This window comes from Vidua chalybeata, chromosome 2 (assembly GCF_026979565.1).
Source record: "Vidua chalybeata isolate OUT-0048 chromosome 2, bVidCha1 merged haplotype, whole genome shotgun sequence".
NCBI lineage: Eukaryota > Metazoa > Chordata > Aves > Passeriformes > Viduidae > Vidua > Vidua chalybeata.
In genome coordinates this window covers 50,517,316-50,537,556 of record NC_071531.1, presented here as the reverse complement: position 1 = coordinate 50,537,556, position 20,241 = coordinate 50,517,316, and the positions used below count along the sequence as shown (strand labels likewise).

The 20,241-nt window shown below is 34.3% G+C and overlaps 1 protein-coding gene across 5 annotated transcripts in view; it reads left to right on the top strand.

Moving 5' to 3' along the window:
- Positions 1–20,241, top strand: part of PIBF1 (progesterone immunomodulatory binding factor 1) — a 105,191-nt gene that overhangs the window by 57,568 nt on the left and 27,382 nt on the right. For 4 of the 5 annotated variants that reach the window (XM_053936720.1, XM_053936718.1, XM_053936722.1 and 1 more), the window contains 5 exons: positions 4,845–5,010; positions 8,293–8,443; positions 12,311–12,401; positions 15,674–15,776; positions 17,551–17,681. In XM_053936720.1, coding sequence (XP_053792695.1) covers positions 4,845–5,010; positions 8,293–8,443; positions 12,311–12,401; positions 15,674–15,776; positions 17,551–17,681 — 642 coding nt within the window. Of the gene's footprint in view, positions 1–4,844; positions 5,011–5,302; positions 5,368–8,292; positions 8,444–12,310; positions 12,402–15,673; positions 15,777–17,550; positions 17,682–20,241 lie in introns of all 5 variants that reach the window. The other variant, XM_053936719.1, reaches the window with a different exon arrangement.

Sequence of the window (20,241 nt, the reverse complement as noted above, 5' to 3'; positions counted from 1 at the left end):
ATAAAGTTGGTTTAAAAACTTCACAAAATATGTATTTTTAAATGAATGATTTCTTACCCATTTTCTAGTAAATTCTGAAACAGACTTTCATTTTGTGAAATCAGCCAGATACATGACTAATCAAACTTTATTGGAGTGCTGCAAAAGCTGAACAATGAAAGCATTTGAAAACGAAAGACCTGATTTCTTACATTTTAGTTGTTTAGTGAGTAGCATGTGAACACAAATCATGGGAAATCTTTGATTGCTCAGAAATAAGGCAACCAGTTTTTAGGACCAAGGATCAAAAAGAGAGTCAGTGGAAACAAGATCTTTTGAGTACCCGTGTTTGAACTGGAGTCTGGCAGTTTGCTGCATGTATGGCCAGGATTTGTGCAGTCTGTGACAGACTGAATTTAATTGAGGTCTGTCTAGATCACTGTTACTCCTTCTGTGACTCCAGTAGGCACAAAGGACAGTAAGGAAAATTCATTTGTGTACTTTTATGCTTAGGTTGGGGCTCTTTGGAAGTGAGGAGGCTTTAACAGGCAGACTCAGTTGCAGAAGGTGTGAAAGTTAAACTGGGATTTGAACCTCAAACTGCAAGAGGTATGGATGGGAAGGATTTGAGAAAGGATGCCAAACTACAAGGGTGATAGAGGAGTAGAGAGAAATCCAGAATGCAGAGAATAGGGCTATAAGATAGGAATGGAGGCTGAATAGGCTATGAACATAGATAAGAAGAAAAACAGATGTCCTGGGAATAAGGAATGAAAATAAAATTGGAATTCAAGAGACGTCTGGGCTGGTACTGGGATGGAGAGGGAGAAGGTCAGGAACATTAGGGGACATGTTGGGGCTGGAAGTAGGAGGTTTGCAAGAGGACAGGTTAGGGAGGAAATGTCTTTAGATTTCTTTGCAAATTTGGCACTGAACCAAAGCACAGACATTCGTACAAATACGAGAGTATATTCTAATTGCTTTAAAGATCTTAGATCTGGAACTGACCCAACTGTGGACTTAGGGTGATTTCACAACTTACAGGGTTTTTTTTTTCCATTTTCAAATCCAAAAATAATTTCTAAAATATATCCCACAAAGCTTTAGGTTGGTATAATCTTGTTTACAAAATTATAAAATATAAAATTAGATTTTCATTTTGTATAATTTTGGTAGGACTTTCATTGTAAGATGCATTATTTTTATTTACTTGCTTGGTATTCTTTATTATTAACAAGTTTAATACTAGGATTTGCCACTTCTTGAAAGGGTAATTTTACAAATTTTTTGTCTTCTAATGTACTTCATTGTTCAATTACCTTTTTAAGGAGTACCGCTGTGCATCTCAGGTTTTGTAGATGGACAGTTTATAGTTCCTCCATTCAAAAAAACTTGGTTGCCATATTTTCTTCAGTATTCAGACTACATGATTTTACCATTAAATCTTTCTGTTTGTTCTCTGGTATGCATATTTGGACACATTATTATATCGTTATCCACTACTTGAAAAACAAGCTCCTGTGATTAAAAATATCTTTCAAACCTTACAAAAGAAAGTTCAAGTCCCTCTCTGAGTATTCCCTCTTCTCCTTTACTCGAGAAATAATTTTTTTGATAACCATTATGTCACTGCTTTAGCAAAATTCAGGCATCATTGACTGGTCAACCTAATGGCAGAAAGACATTAAAGGAATTGAGACCTCATTCTAGATGATTCTTACATGTGGGATTTTTTTTTATTGGCTTAGTCTGTAATTTCTGTTTGATTCCCAACCCTCATTCTTCTGTGAGACTAAAAACTCTACTCTTTCATTATATCAAGTTTGCTAAAATTTCTCAACGGAGAAAAATCCTGCAGACCTGCATTCCACTGTTTGTTTTTTTTCCATAATAGTAGTATCAAAGCATAGGGTGGGTTTTTTTTTTTTTGTTGGTTTTTTTTTTTTTTTTTTGTTTTCCCTCAGAGACCGTCAAGGCAGATAAAGGAATGTATTTCAGCACATTGTGTTACATGACTCTGTACACACATGCACACACACTTGAGCTGAAATAGTAGCCAAGAAAGCAGAGATACTATCTGGCTGAGTTAAAGCAAATATGACAAAGAAACTCTGAATGATGCTATGGTGAAGGAGTTACTAGTGAGATCAACAGTGTAGTAAGGTTAAAAGAAAACTGACCCGTCATAACCTTGCCAGTGCAAAACAGATCACGCTCATGTAAGATACTTCAAATTTCCAAAACAAAGGATAAAATTTCTTCCTGAAGTTACGGCTCATAATTGGATAGAGAAGCATGCTCTGAAAGCATCCAGTTGATTGAGTAGAATCATCAGATAACTACAGACTTCTCCACCAAGTATAGAAAGTAGGTACAGAGAAGTATGGATTTCCTCTGTTCATACATATTTCCAGTGTGCCAGCTCAGTATGATACAGATAATTGAAGCTCAAGAGTGGTTGAAGGTCTGAGTCTGTGTACAGGAGGGCATTGCTGTTTGTTTTGTATTGAGGTGGAAGGTGTGAATTTGTTGTTAGAAGTCAATAAATATAACTAATAATTAAATAAAATTTGTGTGTTTCATTGCATTGTTGGCTGAATGACATGAATCTTCATGAAGACTTAACTAATTTTGGAACAAAGCATTCTTCCCAGGATTATAAACAATGTATATATCGGAACAGATTTAGTGTCATGTCTGCAGCCAGTCATGTGCAAAGTGGGGAGAATTCAAGAGTGCTGAAGTTTTTTTTGTGTGGTAAAATGAAAACAGGAACATACAGTCAGGAAACAGTGATGAAAGTAACAGCACTTGAAAAGTATCCCTAAGCAAAAATGACTGAAGTAGTCGATAGGTAACTGGCATTTAGCAGCTTGAGTGCCATAACTCTGTTTGAGAACGATTGTCATGCTATTAAAAAAAATTGTTTTTAAAAGAAAAATTTTAGATGAGCTCAGTATGCAGAACTTCCAAGCTCCGCTCATGCAGTGAGGAAACAATCTTATTCATGCATTGGACTATTTACACATAGATGGATGTCTACAGAGTGATTATCAGGGACATCATAATGACACCTGTTTGTTCTCTTCAAATTAATTCCACTGAAAATTGCTCCCTCTTTGTGCCTTAGAAACATTCCTACATCTGAAATCCTCAGGGAAAATATTTGAAGTAATCCCCTTGTTTTTGTTAAACAGTGTCCATCCCACCTAAAGATTAGGTGCTAAATAGGGTGGAATTGAGTTGCAACTGTTATTTGACAGATCACAGGTAACACAACAGCCATGCTGGGTTAGAGTAAAGGTTTATCTGGCAATCCTGCAATTTGAAGTGGCTTCAGTGTGAGAAGTACCATCTTGCATTTAATCGTTCTCAAAGGACTTCTCTGCTGCAAGTTGTTCAGTATTCTCTCAAATAAGTGTTAATTTTTCACATCCACAGCATCTTATGGTAAGGAATTCCACAGCTTTCATGCATGAAGAGCGATTTATATTTGTTCTCATTCTGCATCATTAGATGACTTCTCATTCATCTATTGGAAAACACAGTTGATTCCTTTCTCCATTCTCATGATGTGACAGGCCCCTTATTTCTTCCTTTTCCTTATACCATCTCTTTTCCAAGCTGTAAAGTCCTAGCTTACTTAGGTGGTTTAGTCCACACAGTGCAATTGTGGGAGTGCATTATGTTGCTGCATGTCAGAGTTAACCCTTCCTACCCTTCTCTGATGCTCTGACACTTCTGTTCCTTGTGAGGTGAGGTACTAGAATGGTTGTCAGCATTCAGTAATGCAGACAACAGCATGGAATTGCAAAGTGACATGGTGAGTTCTGTATTATTTATTTCTTCCACAGTAATTTCCAAAATGTTTGTTTTTACCATTATTTAAAACTGAACCAAAGTTTTAATTTTTTTATCAAGTATAATAAATTCCAAGATCTCATTTATGAATGAAAACAGTCAGCTAGGTGTTCATCGTTTTATATATATGGTAAGGAGCATTTTTAAAACCTGTGATTTACTTTGCATATATCTCTTTTGAATTTCATATACATTTAATGCAAAGATTCATTAGATTTTCTCCTGTTCTTCACATCACCTAAATTTTCATCTATCTTATAGTATTTTATCAGCAAACTTTTTTACACCTCATTTTTGAGACTGCCTGTTAAGTAGAATGAATGAATAAAATAGATGAAGTGTGCTTCTAAGTGGAATATTATTTGTCCTTATAAATACCTTATAGTGATTTTCTAAAAATTATACTTCATTTCTGCCTTTTGAGAAGGATCTGTGATTCTGAGTGACTGTGGAAATAATTACACCATTGTGGTCTGACTTTTCTGTATATCTTTGGGTATGGAAAAAGCAGTGTAGCTGATACTCATATAATCTCAAAGGGTGCACCACTGATATCACTGATGTCTAATGCCACTTCTCCCTATCACATGTAACACACGGTGGTGAAGAGGGAGGACAAATTTCATTAGTATCTCTCCAATGAAAAGACTTCAGTGCATACATTTGTGTACCAAGAAGGAGATTCACATTGATCTAACTCCTTAAAAATAAGGAAAATAAGGTATGCTGTAAAGTCATTGTAATTGGATTCTGCATTAACAACATATTTTAAAAAGCCATTGACAGAGTTTTCCACCTACTGTGTTGTATTGTCATAATAATATTGAATTTTCCTAATGTTGTTTCAAATACAGGTTACAGTAGTTACATACTAATACTTATTAAGGTCTTCAAAATACTGTATTAATTTTTGAAATTTATACCTGTGATGAACAGAACTAGGACATATTCTAACTTTGCTTATATTTGAATCATCAAAACTTATTTTTTCATTTTTCTTTTAGGTATAGACAAATGCAGCTTGGCACAGAAAGCAAAGTAGCTGAACTTCTTCACCAAAGTAAGTTAAAGTCCTTTGAAACTGAACATGTTCAACTCATGCAACAAGAAACAGCTAAGAATCTTTCACAGTGCCAAATGGAATGTGAGAAATACCAGAGAAAGCTGGAGGTATGTTATATAAAGAGACACTTTACAGGACATTACATAGTTGTTTTCAATTTGAATGTAAAGTGGAAAACTGGGAGAAAATGTAACAACATGGCTTGGCTGAATTAGTATTTCCACCAAATTGTGGTTAAATAACACAGAAGCAGGGTCAAATGACAAAGCTTACTGTTTTTGATCAGTTTAATGGAACACAAGACTACAGGGAGAGGAAAAAGCAAAACAATCTCTCGTGGAAAGATATTAAAGACAGTACCTCATTCATGTGGGGTTTATTTATCTGCTTGTGTTACAGAGCTGCTTATGTCAGTCTGTGTGAAAACTGTAGGGAGAGAAGACAGTATCACCAAAAAAAGTACAGTGAGTTCAGTATCATTATTTGCAGCTAGGATGTGTAATAGCATTGTTACATAATGAAATACTTTTTATTGATATACAATTCTGGAATAAATTTTTCACAGCTAACAAAGTCAAGGTGAGCATGATATATACAGCATTGAAAAGACCTAACCTTGCAAGTCCTAGCATGATGGGTTACCTTTGTGGGGTGCTAGACACCCACCCAGTCACTCATTCCTCCTCCTGAAGAGGATGGGGGTAGGGTAAATAAGCTTATAAAGAGCATGGGTCGATATAAAGATGGGGATGTCACTTGCCAATTACCATCATGGGCAAAACAGATTTGACGTGGGGAAAACTAATTTCACTTAATACCCATTGACATAGGATGATGAGAGACAAAGACAAAAAGAGAACACCCTGTTCTCTTTTATTTAACTTCCCTCCTTCATTTCTGACTCTGGTACCTCCCCCTTCCAGTGCAGTGCAGGGGGGGGATGGGAAATAGGGGTTCAAGTCTGTCCATGACAGCTCCTCTCAGGAGGTGTTTCCTCCTCACACTTTTTTATCCTGCTCTGGTGTGGATCCTCCATGTTTTGCTGCTTCCTTCAGGAGAAACTCTCCCTCCTATTTGAGCTCTCAACAGGCTGCAGTGCCTTCTGGGGATGTCCACCTGCTCCAGCATGGAGTCCTTTATGGGCTGCAGTGTGCACATCTGCTTTGGTGTGGTCTTTCATGGTCTGCAGGCAGGCAGCCTGCTTCACCATGGGTTGCAGAGGGGATCTCTACTCTGGCAACTGGAGTACCTCATCCCCTCCTTCTCTCACCTCAGTGTCAGCGCCATGGCGCTCTCTCACTTTTTCCCCTCACTCCTCACTGCTGTGCAGCATTTTTTGTGCTTTATTAAATACAGTTCCCTTGGCTGAGGGACACAGTTTGGGCACCTGCAGCTAATGCACCTGTTTATGTGGGCTTTAACCACTTGGGCCTGTTTATCTCTACAAGCTTAGAATTTATTATTTTTAAAACATACTTACCATATCCTGTTTACTTATTTTAATCTTGGAAATGTGAGTATTCCACAGAGAAAACTTACTTTAAAACAAAATTTCTTCACCTGTCCAAAGTTAGTCCCAAAAACATATTACAGAGTCCTATTTAGGAGATTAAATGAGATTGGTAGTGTATGTTTCAAACGAATGTCAGGATACAAACTGGACAGGACAGAAGAAAGTGATATATATGGCAGCCTTTGTTTTTTGGGGGAAGGATGCCAGTCTTCAGATCCCCACATTTCTAGTGCTGAACCTGGCTAAGTTGTTTATGAAAAGGAGCTATAGAGTGGAAGCAGAATTAGAGAGCTTCAGATAGCCTGTAATTTCTTGTTTTGTTCCTATTGGGACATTCAGATCCTGACTGATGAGGTTAGTTGTGGTCATAAGCACTGGGAGTGCTTGTTTTGCTAAACTTAGAGGTTGCTAAACAGATTTTTAATTGCACAGACATGTCTAAACTTGAGAGTAATACTTGTGAGAATTTAGTTCAGTTTTAGTTATATTTTCATTTTCTTTGTGGAAATTTTGTGATCTGACAATAACTCAAATATTTGGCATTCAATTCTACTAACACTTTCGGCACTTGTTTTTCTCTTTAGAGAGACACTTTTAATTTCTTTAGTTAAGAAATATGCACTTAAATGCTCTTTCATTAAGAAATATTCTTGAAGAATTTAAATATTTGATGTCTGAAGCTTTTATTTTTATTCCTTTTGACTGAATTCCTGGGGTTTTAAAATTTTCTTTCTTTCATATAGCATTAATGTACTAAAATAACTACCATTACAGGATGTTAGTCTTTATTAATAGTGTAGGCACTGCTATCTTGTGGCTAAGGTACAGTTTTCTGGACTAACCCTTGCTTTTATTTAGAGCATAGAGTAGTTTCTCTTGCTAAACTAGGAAACAGATGGTTTAGATGTTGCCCAGTTTTAACATATACATTTATTTCTTCTGTGACACTAGACTGAACTTTTTATATTCAAGTGGCTTGTTGCTCTAAGCATTGTAAATTCTTTCATGGTTTAGACAGTGACTCTAGTATTACTGCTCTGCACACTGTGCATATATTTCTGTATCTCCAAATCTATATTCACTTGTCATTCTGAATGTTTGTGATTTTTAGTTAGGAATTTATTATGAAATTTAACATCAGTACCACTTGGTTATTACTTTACCTGTTTTGGTGGGATTTTTTCTGCAAAGTATGTAGATTGCTATTTTACATACCAAGGATTGTCCTATTCCAGTTTGGTGTGTACTTATTTGATCAATGTTGTTTCCTATTATCAAGCACTTTATCAAACTTAAATTATTATACAGGCCTTCTTAGCTTTAAATTTTGAATATGACATTTTTTGTTTAATCTTAATGGATTAAGTATTTACATAAGTCTTGAATGTTGATAGCATATTACCTTTTATTAATAAGTAAATAATGAGACTGGTATAGCTTTAATGGCAAATTTTGTATTTATATTCTGCAAAGCAGTCTTCATAAACTGATAACTGAAATCAGAAGCCAATTAAAGCAACAAGAATTATTGCATTTACGCTGTTTTGACTGCTGTGTGAATTTTTTTAGTTGTTACCTGGCTTTTCTTAAGTTTCCTTTAAAATTCTTGTAGCTTTTCCAGACAGCTTCTTAGAATTAATAAGGCCTCAGCAGATAGGCCTAAAATCTGAGAGTTTAATCTTTGCAAGATAATATTATTGAAAGAATAACGGGAATACTAAAAATGCTTTTTAAAGTATTTTAATCTTTGCTGTGCAAAACTTACATCAAATATTTAATGTCATACCGGTACACATTTTACATGTATTATATTTTGCCTTTTTCAAAAATCACTGTAACGCTGAATCTTTGATCTTTCCATTATTCATTCTCACAGGTGCTTACAAAGGAATTTTATAGTCTTCAGTCTTCTAGTGAAACCCGCATTATTGAGCTTCAAACACAAAATTCTGAGTTTCAAGCAAGACTAGATACTTACGAAAAACTTGAAAAAGAGCTTGATGAGATAATACTACAGACAGCAGAAAGTAAGTTCTGTCACAAGTTATTTTATCTGTAGATGTTTCTGGCATTACGGTACCTTTTTTTCTCATGACTTGGAAAGCATTACAGTGCCTGTCATTCTTCTTCATTATGCCTGACAAGTAAAAGGCAGTAATTATTTTGATAGAAAATATTAATGGCAGGTTTCTAAGTGTACCTGTAAATATGTGTCAAACATCCATATGTCTAAGTTTGTGCTTATTGAAAATAACCTCAGTATTCAGTCATTTCCCTTTTCCTTATTCTAATTATCCATTATAATTAAATACACTCTTTAGGATTCTTCTATTATTTTAGTACATTTTAAATGTCAGGAAGCCCTCTTTGTTGACAGGCAAATACAGGTTTTATATTTCAGTACAGTGATTAATGTGAATTTTTTAACTAATTGGAAGGAGGAAAAAACCTCTTCCTTCTGTTGAATTAATAATAATTACACATTAAGTAGTTCCTTGTGGCAGCTCAATCTGTTCCAAGTACTAAGCCATGGATTAAATTCATACCTGATTACTCTTGAAAATTTATGTCTCTCATTTGCAAAAATTAAAATGTTCCCAAACATAGAAAAATTTGTGTAAAATCTCTGTTCATTTGGTTCTCAGCCTAAATCAATCCACAAAGCAGTTAATTTCTAATTTGAAACTCTGACTGTAATCTTGAAATCTTCTAGCCAGTGTGTAGACAGAGTAGGATATTCTAAAATTTCAGAGTAATTCAACTGCCATCTTCTCCTTTTCTCCTTCTTTCCTCCTTCAAAAAAATAGTCATATATAAACAGTAGTGTCTAGCAAAGTGTGCATTACCAAGATGCAGTGATGTTAGTAACTAGACTGCACATACTTTATTAATTTTATGCACTGCAGCCTGTACTTCGAATGGCCTGAGTACCCAAAGGTTCCAGTCTGACCATAAGCATGTTTGCTGTATACACCCTTCTGTTTTAGTCAGTAAAACATTTTCTGAAGTGTGTATATGCATATATATATACTTGCCTAAGGGGTATTTATGTATTAACACAGAATTTTTGGACCTTACCTTCATTTTCTCCAAGGAGATAGCAGAGTTCAGAGCACTGGTTTTTGTTTACACTGGTTTACATTTTCTTATGCATCTTGGGACAGCAGTTAAGTTTTTTACCAGATCATTCTTAACTTCTTCTTAAATATCTATTTTAAAACAATTTACATTCTATGCTGCAGAAGGCTAAAGAAATGAACAGTTTCAAATGAACTGTTCTTTTAAAATATAGTGACCTTATTTTCTGATTTCCTTGAAGAAAAAAAGGAGTTATAGCTTAATATTACTTTAATATACTTTCTATTTAATACTGAACATGCTATTTCATTGTATTTGATATAGAAAGTTAAGATTAATACTAGTTAAGCCTAGTATCTTAGGGAAAACAGAAGAAAAAAAAGTACTTTTTTTTTAAACATTTTGAAGGAGAAGACAGATATACTTCCTCCTGTGTCTCAAATTATGTTATATGTCATAAAGAGGTAAAGGTAGAAAAATAACTGGTGTTGGAAGTGTGTTATGGAAATACTTCAGTCCATCTTTCTTGCAATATAATTTAGACTGAAGTATTGTGTGGAAGACAATTAGAGTTTTCTACAGACTTTAGTGATAATAAGGATTAATCTTCATTCCTGTGGTCACCTCTTTATATTTAAATAGCATATGATGTTTTTTTCTTCATCCTGAGTCATGAAACCTCTGCTATTTTACAGTATTTGGGGATGCCAGTGAGGGTGGGATTCTCTAGACTTTTTAATAAACTGTGTATTTATTTACACATGTGAGATGGCTTTTGTCATATAATATATAAATTATATATATATATATATATATATGCACTTTTTTTTCCCTTTGGAAAATATGCGTGTGGAAGAGATCACTGAATTTTTACTGTTGCTCCCTGATCGTTATGCCTCACTTTAATAATATTGAAATGACATGAAACAGCCTATTCAAGAAGCTATCAAGAATTTATATAGCCACTTCTTACAGTGCCTAAGAGGTTTCCAGATGAATAAGAGTAGCAAATTTCCTTGGCATTTGTCTATTCTTCCTTTTCAGGGTGTAATCTTCACATTCGGGTATTTTTGTTGTAGACTAGTTTGATTTTTCTCATTTCCATTGCTTAGTAACTTTCTAAGAAAAAAATTGCACCTATCCATATCCTCACAATGGCACATCCTTGCTGAGTAGCATAAGAAGCTGTCATTAAGAAGTGTCCCCTAGCTTATAAAATGTATATTTTACACCACAGAGTCAGGTGAAGAGCCTGGAATGTTGTAAGAGAAGACACACTGATACAGAATATTATTTTGATACCTACAACATTTCCAATCTCTTTTGTGTTTGTCTTCCTGATGTGACATTTACTGGACACTAGAGACAGATCTGAATTTACAGTACAGGATCTTACTGACGTTTTTCAGAGACATTTGACACTGAAGATGTAACCAAAAAGAAGGGTACTAAAAAAGGCAGGTTAAATTATTCTTTATGTTTTTCTGAACCAGAGGTGTTTACAGCACCAAAGAATTCCCTGTCATATTTAAGACAGCTCTGAAGTGCTGGTGTCTTTGTAGTGCCACATTAGTAAACTTTTTTCTGTCATACTTACTGAAATTTCTATATTATTTTTAATGTAACTAGATATGTGACTACCACAGGTGCTCCTCTAGAGGCTTTTCTCTTTCTAAATGTGTTTTAAGAAGCCTTGTTTAAAATAGCATTACAAGGACAAGTGAGAACAGAAGTTATAACATTTTGTAAGTTGTTGAGAAATGAAAGTATTTCTGATTTTGAGGCACTTGAGTATTAAGAAAGATGAGTCAGATAGGACTCACATAATTTCCTATATTTGTTTCTCCTGTTCCCAGCTATTTGATTCATCAAAGCTTTTGTGTGGTGCCTGGGCTGGTGTTTACTTGTTCTCCCTCCTTCTCTCACACCCCTGCCACTCCCATTTTTCTCATTGTCCCCCTTTACCCCTCCTCTCTGTCCCACTCTCTCTGCCCCTTTCTATTTCACACATACACTTACTCCTTTTTTTTTTTTTTTTTTTCCTGGTCCACTTCATCTTACAGGAAAGTGGAAACCTGAATTTCAAAACTTGAAATATGAACATAGACATTATAATCTTGCTGCTATTGGGATTTCCTTTCAAAGCAATTATAATCTGTTTAAAACCCTTAGAAATGTGTTTTCAGAAATCAAAGCAGAGATTATTTTCAATATTTCTATTTTGCTTGTACTTAAGGATCTCTTTTTTGCCCTTCTCTGAAGAAATGAATGGCATTTGTTTTCATCAAGTGTGGTGAAATTTCTGATCACCACAGCCTTTCAAAAACCATAGTGAGCAGCTTCACTGTGACATCAGCTCCCTTTGCAACATGGACTTGGTTATTTCCTGTCACCTCAAACACTCCCAAATTTTATCTTCTTCTACCTTCTCATGTATGCACTGAAAATTAATTTTTTAGATTAAAAACTTAAACAACCAAACCTTCTACTGCTGCACTAAACTTATACAAGTAGTATGTATTTTGTGACCATACCAACAGTATGAATATTCAAGGCAACTGAATATTTTTTACTTTTGTATTGCATAAGTCTTACATTAATCATAAAAATAAAAAGTGTTGTAAGTAATTAAAGTGTGGCACTAAATTTAATGCTAATGGTGAAATAAACTGTTCTACTCAAGCCCAGAAAGTTGTACCAACTGAAAATTTAACTTCTAGAAATATGTTTTTCATGTTGAGTTGTAATTAGAATTGCTTAGACGTTTATAAGTTCTGACACTGTTCTTCAACAGCACCTTTCTGCATTTTTTGCAGTGGGAGATGAAGTTGAAGCTGAAAGGGTTCTCTTCTCATATGGATATGGTGCTAACGTCCCTACAACAGCCAAAAGACGACTAAAGCAAAGGTAAAAAAAGAGTACTTCATGAATTCACTTGTTCGAGAGAAACTAAATGAAGATTACATGCATTATGTTTTGTATTAGAATCCAGCCAGTTTGATTAACATGAAGAGGCTTTTTGATGACTTAAGTCTATAGGAATAGATTGAGGACTAGGACCTGTTAATGTGGTTGATGCATATTAATGAACATATTTTTCTAGGTCATTTTAAAATCTCTTCTCATTGACTTTTAGAATGATTGTTTATAATTGTATAAAATTAAGCAGATGTAAAAACAGATTAGTTATATTGTTTACATTCATATAATAGGATATGCATTATTAGTACTGTAAACATCATTGTATTTAATAGTAAGAAAAACATATCTGCCAGGATACTAAGAAGGACAACAGTTCAGAGCATCACTGTTTTATCTTCACTAATACAGGATCTTATTCCACTTGCATTTTTTTTAGTTTGCTCTGGTTTGGCCAATTTGAAAATTTGATCAATAGACTAAAATGATGCATAGGTGAAAAACATACTTCTTGATCATAGTCACTTTGAACTAATAAATTTACATTATGCATTGTCTTTAAGAAATAATAGTGACATTTGAATGGCTCATTGTGAGGCTGTGTGTAGAGGCTATGACTCACTTCTCTCACACAACTAACAACAGGATAAAAGGAAATGACCTCAGGCTTGTCAGGGGAGATTAAGGTTGGACAATTTCTTCACAGAAATGGTTATCAAGCATTGGAATAGGCTGCCCAGGAAGGTGGTGGAGTCACCATCCCTGGAAGGTGAGGAGTGTGGAAAAAACCTTCACAAACCTGTTGCACATCTGGTTTAGAAAACTGTTGAGAGCTCTGTAGCACCATTTCCTAAAGCTTCAGTTTATTCCTCTTTTGTCAATAGTTTGGGCACTTTTCTGAGTTTCCACTTCAATCCTTCTTTTTCCTCACCTTACTAGATTCAGTTTAGATTATCTACATATATGAAAACTCTGTTAAATTTCCTTTGAATGCTGAATCTGATGATCAGACCAGGTTTTCAGGTATGCTTGGAAGACACTTTCTGAGCTTAGAAGCGGCTCTATTGGAATGACTCATATACTCCACTTTTGTTCCAAAAGGGATTGACTAATAAACTGACTTAATCATTCATAATAGTGTTGGAGACTTCATAGACTTTCTGTATCTTTTAGAATTAAAAAGATTTTAAGAGCCATAAAAGACTGTGTATGGTTTACCTGCTGTTTTGATTCAAGGAAAGCTGTCAGGCTGATAATGTGTGTGATGCCTTTGGCTGCCGAAGTTTTTAAAAGCAAAGACTCTGATACCATCCTCTATTTACTGCCATTAAGGAAACATGGATAATTTTTCTGCTATCTAGGATTGCTTAAGGAAAGACAGTCTTTTAAAAATGTGAATAATCTTCTTTCTGGAGTCCACTACCTGCTCTTTAATCGCAGACATATGGGATCCTAAATGAAGAGCTCCTTTAAGTTCACATCATGCACTTCAGTCTCTGAAAGTTGGTACAAAACGGACCTTTTCAAGCAGTGTGGGGGTCTATACTTCTTTGGCCACTTGCCAGAAACAACTCCTTCATTACTTCAGATGTAGGCATTGTGCACCCATAGTACTAAATTAAGCATGCCTGGAAACGCTTGGAAGCATCAAGACCAAATGGCCTGTAGTAACCCGTTGCCATAAAACAATTCTCAGTGTAGGTTAAGCTACATGTGAACTGCATATTGGCAGAAATTTGCTTGCCCATGCTGACTTCTCAGCTATGCCTAGGAACTACTTGAGAAGTGTTAATGAAGGAATGCAGAACACTACCAGGATGACTTTGGTGGTTTGCTAGCAAGGAATTAACACATTCTTGAGCACTGCATAATTTTCTAGTATAGTTGGAATCAAATGTTTCCAGCATAAGATGTCTTTGCACATCAGTCCCTTTGTATCTTTGCTTTCAATTCAAACGAGTCAAAAAACATATTGAAAAGTATGCTTGAAAGGTGTACTTGTGTTATCTTTAAATATTTGCAAATTCAGGTGAAGTTCACTGAGTAGCTGAAGCCGGGAAAATTACAATGGGATGCATTCCTAAATTTGCCATGGGAAGGTATCCAAGTTTTCACTTACACTCTAACAGCTACTAGTCAAAGAAGTGGTTCCTTTCTCTTTTGTACTGGATGAGATTATTGCATGAAAGAGTGTGTTTATAACACAGATGAAGATTATTAAGACTTCTTCCAAATCCAGAAGTCTGTTCCATTTTACTGAGGAAGAGATGGAGGTTATGACCAGTCGAATTTTCAGATAAACTTGTACAATCGTCTAGATTTATACGCACTTAAGCCTGAGCTTCAAGTCAGTCAGTCTGCTTTAGACCACTCTACCCTCTAATAGATTCTGTGTCATAGTCAGGAACTGATTGTGGAGTTACTCAAGAACCACCTGGATGCAGTCCTGCACATTGTGCTCTGGAGGTTGGACTAGATGACCACCATGGTCCCTTCCAACCTTGCCCATTCTGTGATTCATAAGAGTTTGGAAGACTAGGTTAGATGTCTGCTAGTAGGCTCTGCAGTGCTCATTGAATCTTTCCTTTGCTGCTCATGGACCTGTGCTCTTGAATAGATAATAAACTCTTTGATTCTGGACATGAAGCTTGCAAGAGGTTGAGGATCTAATTTTTTAACTCGACTGTTTAAGTAGCTCAATAATCCTTTCTTTTCAAAGTTAATCTGTGACTCCACATAAGAGTTTGTTTAAAACAAAATTGGCAATAACATTAAATTATTTAGCATATTAAATGTCAGACAACACAATTTTGCCTCTCTTTTGAAAGTGATAAAATACTAAATTTTCAGTGGTTTGCTGGAAAACATATATTAATGAGCATCTTTAAACAATTATTTAAGTTAGAATTAAAGTGAGTCTGTAAAGTTGCTAAAAAGTAAATAATCATAATTAGATGAAGGATTTTGACAATATTTCTACAGCTGTGTAGTATTGAACAAATTGTATAAGTAATTACTATGCATAAAATATTACAATAGCATAACTGTGGGAATGTTATTTTAGTGCTGTTACATTTTGTAATATTTTCACTGTTTTTCTAACTTTGACCATGCAGCATGTTTAACTATGTAGTTTATATATGTTAATATTTAAGCATTGATGAAAAATTAAGGCAATCAAGTCCTGAAGCATAAATGTTAGAATTTCTTTGGCCTGTTTTGGAAAAAATTCAAGTTGAGCTTGCTTTTTACTGGCACAGTGTTCACTTGGCAAGAAGATTACTGCAGCTAGAAAAGCAAAACTCGTTGCTTGTGAAAGATCTGGAACATCAGAAGGAACAAGTAACACAGATTTCACAAGAGGTAAATCATTATTACACAAAAATTCAAATACGTAGAAACATTGCGGAACAGCTGTTCATAAAATGAAATATCTTCTAAACAGTGTTTTTTATCTATTTGATGTTTAAAAAATGGACTCACAATTAACCAAAACTCCATGATAGAAGTTTCCAAAGAAGTTTATATTGTGTTTTGTAACTAATATTGAAAGCAGGATTACTTTACAGGCTAAACAAGAATGTGAGCCAGACAGACAACGTTTTGATTTCTGAACAGAAGAACAGCCAGCCAAGCTAGTTTGTTCTGTTTGATACTTAATTGTTCAATGAATGCATCACTACTCCTTACACAGCTCTTCTGTTGAATCACTTTTGAAGATATTTAACAAACCTCAGCTTGAAATGTCCCAGAATTAGGGCAAACTAATTTTTTAAAAAAAAATCTTTAGATGGTCTTTTAATTTTTCTCAGAGGAATGAAAGGGCAACTAGGTTTTCTATTAGATGTTGCCACCATATGTAATTTGTAGGCTTACTATTTCAGGAATGTGCTTAACAGCCTGATTTTTAAAGCCACGGTAATTACAAATTATAATTACTACAGCCTAGTACTTCACAGAGTGCAAATACTTGAATTTCTATTTATTTCTAAATTACATTAATTTTATAAATTTTATGTGTATATATATATTTATATAGATTATTTCAGTGAAAGATACATGAACAGTGAAGTTTGGGGATTTTTTAACCAATATTATAATCTGTTATGTATTCTTAGGTATATCATGGTAATTTCTATTTGACTAAAACATATTCTTTCAGGTCCTTACTTGGAAGACATCAGGAAATTGGTGAATCCATTGTTATGCTTGGTATTCTTCCATATCACTATTCTTTATCTTAAATTTTTCTCTGTTTCACTTCAATACGTTCCTTACCCACAGTAGTTTTATACTTGCTTCACTGATGAAAGATTCAGTATCACTGACCTTAGTTCAAATTCCTGCAACTTTCCACAGGAACATCTTCAGCTCATTTTTATCCTACCATTAAAGTTTTTATATTTTACCATATAATTGTATAGATCAAATCACAATACAATCCAATACAAAGTTCAATATTGGTTTTTTTGTGTAAAGTTCTAAAACTTCTCTTTGTTGTCTTTACATGATTTTTACTCCCAGCTATTGTCTTTTTTGATTTTTGTTTTTATATAAGAACAAACCAGAGATTCTGTAGACTACAGCATGCTCAAGTAGCCCATTATTTTTCTTTCCACGGACAGTTTGTTCAGTCATCTAGATGAAGTCTAGAGCATGGATAAAAAGCTGATGCAAAAGTGATTTTATCAGCTTCTGGTTTGAACTTGGCTCAAATACTTCTGCTTAAGTGCAGTATTTATGATACAACCTTTTCAGCTTTTCAAAGGAGGGAGGAAAAGCCCACAGTAAGTCAATAAGACCGTAAACAGAGGCATTGACTCTACTTTTTTTTTTTTAATCAATGGAAGCTGTTACATTAAAACCCTTGAAAATGCAGATTAGGGAAGTGTAGAGAGTACCATTATTGCAGTGAAAATAGCACATAATTAGAACAGAAAAGTGTGAAGATAATATACTAGTAATAAATTTGAAGGTGGTATGTTTCCTTTTTTTGTGTATATAATAAAAGGTTTAGAGTTTATATTAATATGCAATTGGTAAAAAGCAGTAATATCCAACAATAATTCAATAATAATCAAGTAATTATGCTTTATAAGTTAAAATATTTATGGTAGTTATACCTTTTTTTTTGTAGCTTGACAGAGCAAATTCTTTGTTGAACCAAGCACAACAGCCATACAAATACCTCATTGAAACTGTGCAACAGAGAGATTCTCAAATAAGTCTACAGAAAGAACATATTACACAGCTTGAAAAAGATTTCAGGTAATTAAAATCACTACTTCTTGTTTTACTTTCTCTTAAACTGAAGATAAAATCACTTATATTTTTATCATTAGAAAAAATTGTACTATTGTCCACAAAGTTGAGATGTTAACACTCCATCCTAACTCCAGTTCTCATGCTGGAACTGTAGCACTTGTTATTTCTCTCATACTGTCAGAAAAGGGTACTTTAGTTTTGGAAAAGTAGCTGTGACAGGTTTAAAGTGAGTTTGGAGAAGAACTCTCATGAAGTAGAGTTCAGAAGAGTAAAAGGAAAGAATGACACACCAGCTGTGCAACAGTAAAAATCAAGAAAAAAGTTGAAGAAAAATTATAATAGGGTAGTTCACCAGTAAAGGGTATTTCAGCCAAAATTAGAGCATATGCTTTTGTGGAGACTCTGATTTGCACCTGTATCCATCTGTCAGAGCTCTCTAACCACTGAGCAACTTCCCTAACATCTGATTCCCAGGTAAGCTGTTACAAAATAATATGTCCCTTGATTTTCAAGGAAGTTTATAGCCGAGTCCCACTGCTCTACAGAAGAATTAGCATTTTAAGTATTAGGTGTTTATGTGGTGTCTTGGTTTAGGAAAAGCAAACAGTAACTATTAGGAGACATTAATGTGATTCTATTATGAAGCAATTACATGAAAAATACAGGGTTTTCCAGTAATCTACTGAAGCAATTAAAATAAAACAGCTAATAGTTAATCTCACATACTGTCATACATATGTCTCTATTCAGAGTGTTTTGATAGTTTGGGATGGTATTTGTTATCCCTTGAGGAATACCTAAAAATGCTTATTATCCAAGCAAATCTATATATGAATCAATATATTTATAAATAAACTGAAATATTCATTCATAGTTCCTGACAAGATATTTTTCACTGAGCTTAATTTTGATTCAATAAGAATAGATCTTTTTTTAATTCCAGAATCAAGTGGTTTTAATATTTTCCTAGACTTTTTACATTATAAGAAACACCTCAAAGATAAATTATATTTTTCCAGAAAATGAAAAATCACAGTGTTCTCTATATGCAGTGTCTTACTTTCAATTTGTGAAAAGTCTCAAAGAATTTGTTGCAAATTTTTAGATTATGGTAGTAATAATGGAATGGTTTCGTTATTCTCAAAGTAGTCCAAAAGCCTCTCAAAAGGAAGATAGAAAGAGAGTAAATAGGTGAGGTTATTTCTGAAAGTGTATGTTTCATGCTTTAAAATCTAAAAGAACTTAAATGTGTTATTAACATTGATTTTCTTGAGTTAAATGGTTCATTTATCATTGCCAATAATCTGTATGCTTAGATATTCTTCTTAAATGTACCGTACAAATTAAGGTACCTAAATTAGAGATTTATGTCAGCTTTCCATAATAGTTCTTGGAGGAAGTGACATCTCCAAAAAGTAATTCAGATTTTGGATGGAGTGAGTTATTTCCTAGAGATTCCTATTACTCTCCATTAACTTTAAAGGAAATTTTTTTCATCTTAAAGGGCCTCAGTTTAAGAAAGAAAATGGATCTGCCCTACAGTATGAGCATTCATGGTAAACATACCAGCAGTACTCCACTGTGGGGAGCTGGGGTGTGCTCATCATTAGTCTGTGTCTCTAAATGAAAGTGTGGCCTGACAAAAAATATTATAGCAAAAAAGAAACTTAACACTTACTTTGCACATCAAATATTTTGGTAATATTTTTTTTCCTTCTAGTTTCCAGTATTCCTTGTAAACTGAAAATAGCTTTTACTCCACTATCACAAGTTTGCCTAGTTTCATAAGCCAGAGAAATTCTTGGGAACAGCCTAATGTCTTAGGGCTTCTGGTGCATATTAGTAGTCCCTAATTTTGCTATTCATAACTCCATATTTAAAACAAAGGTTCTGAATTGTTAGCTTCTATTCCCTGGCACATATGAGAAATCATAATCTGGGATAAAATTGATAATGTTGGTCCTTTGCTTTCCAATAAGTGAGAGGAATGTTAGAGGTAGGGATTTCTTACCAGAGAACCATTACATTCAAGAAATTTTTTGTCATGAGGATAACCTTTTGGAATCTGCTGATGACAGTTTTAAATTAAAATATCCCTTAGGTGATTTCAGATTACTCTCCAGCTATTCCAGAACTGAATCAGAATGGGATTTAAGTAAATTAATGATAATCCCTACCAAATATATGCCAAGCGAAGCTCTGCTGGATCAAAAGATTTAGCCCACTATTCCTATCCCTCTTAGTTTATTAAACAGCATTTTGTTGGTTTGTGCATGGAATATTTTTGAGAGGATGAGTTCAGAGAATTAACACTCCTCAAGGAGAGCCTTAAATTCTGCAGATAATGTTGGTACTATTAGAAAAGTATTAGTGAAAACACTAAACGTGGTTTATGAAGCCTCTGTATCTCAGAGCTGAAGAAAAAATTTTAATATTTGTAAAACCATTTCAAAATTAATTGTTCTTTCAACCACTACCTATGATTAATAGTTAATAATACTGCAATTCTGCAGCAGCCTCTAAACTGAGGTTTGTGTTACAGTTACACAAGGTACATTATTTT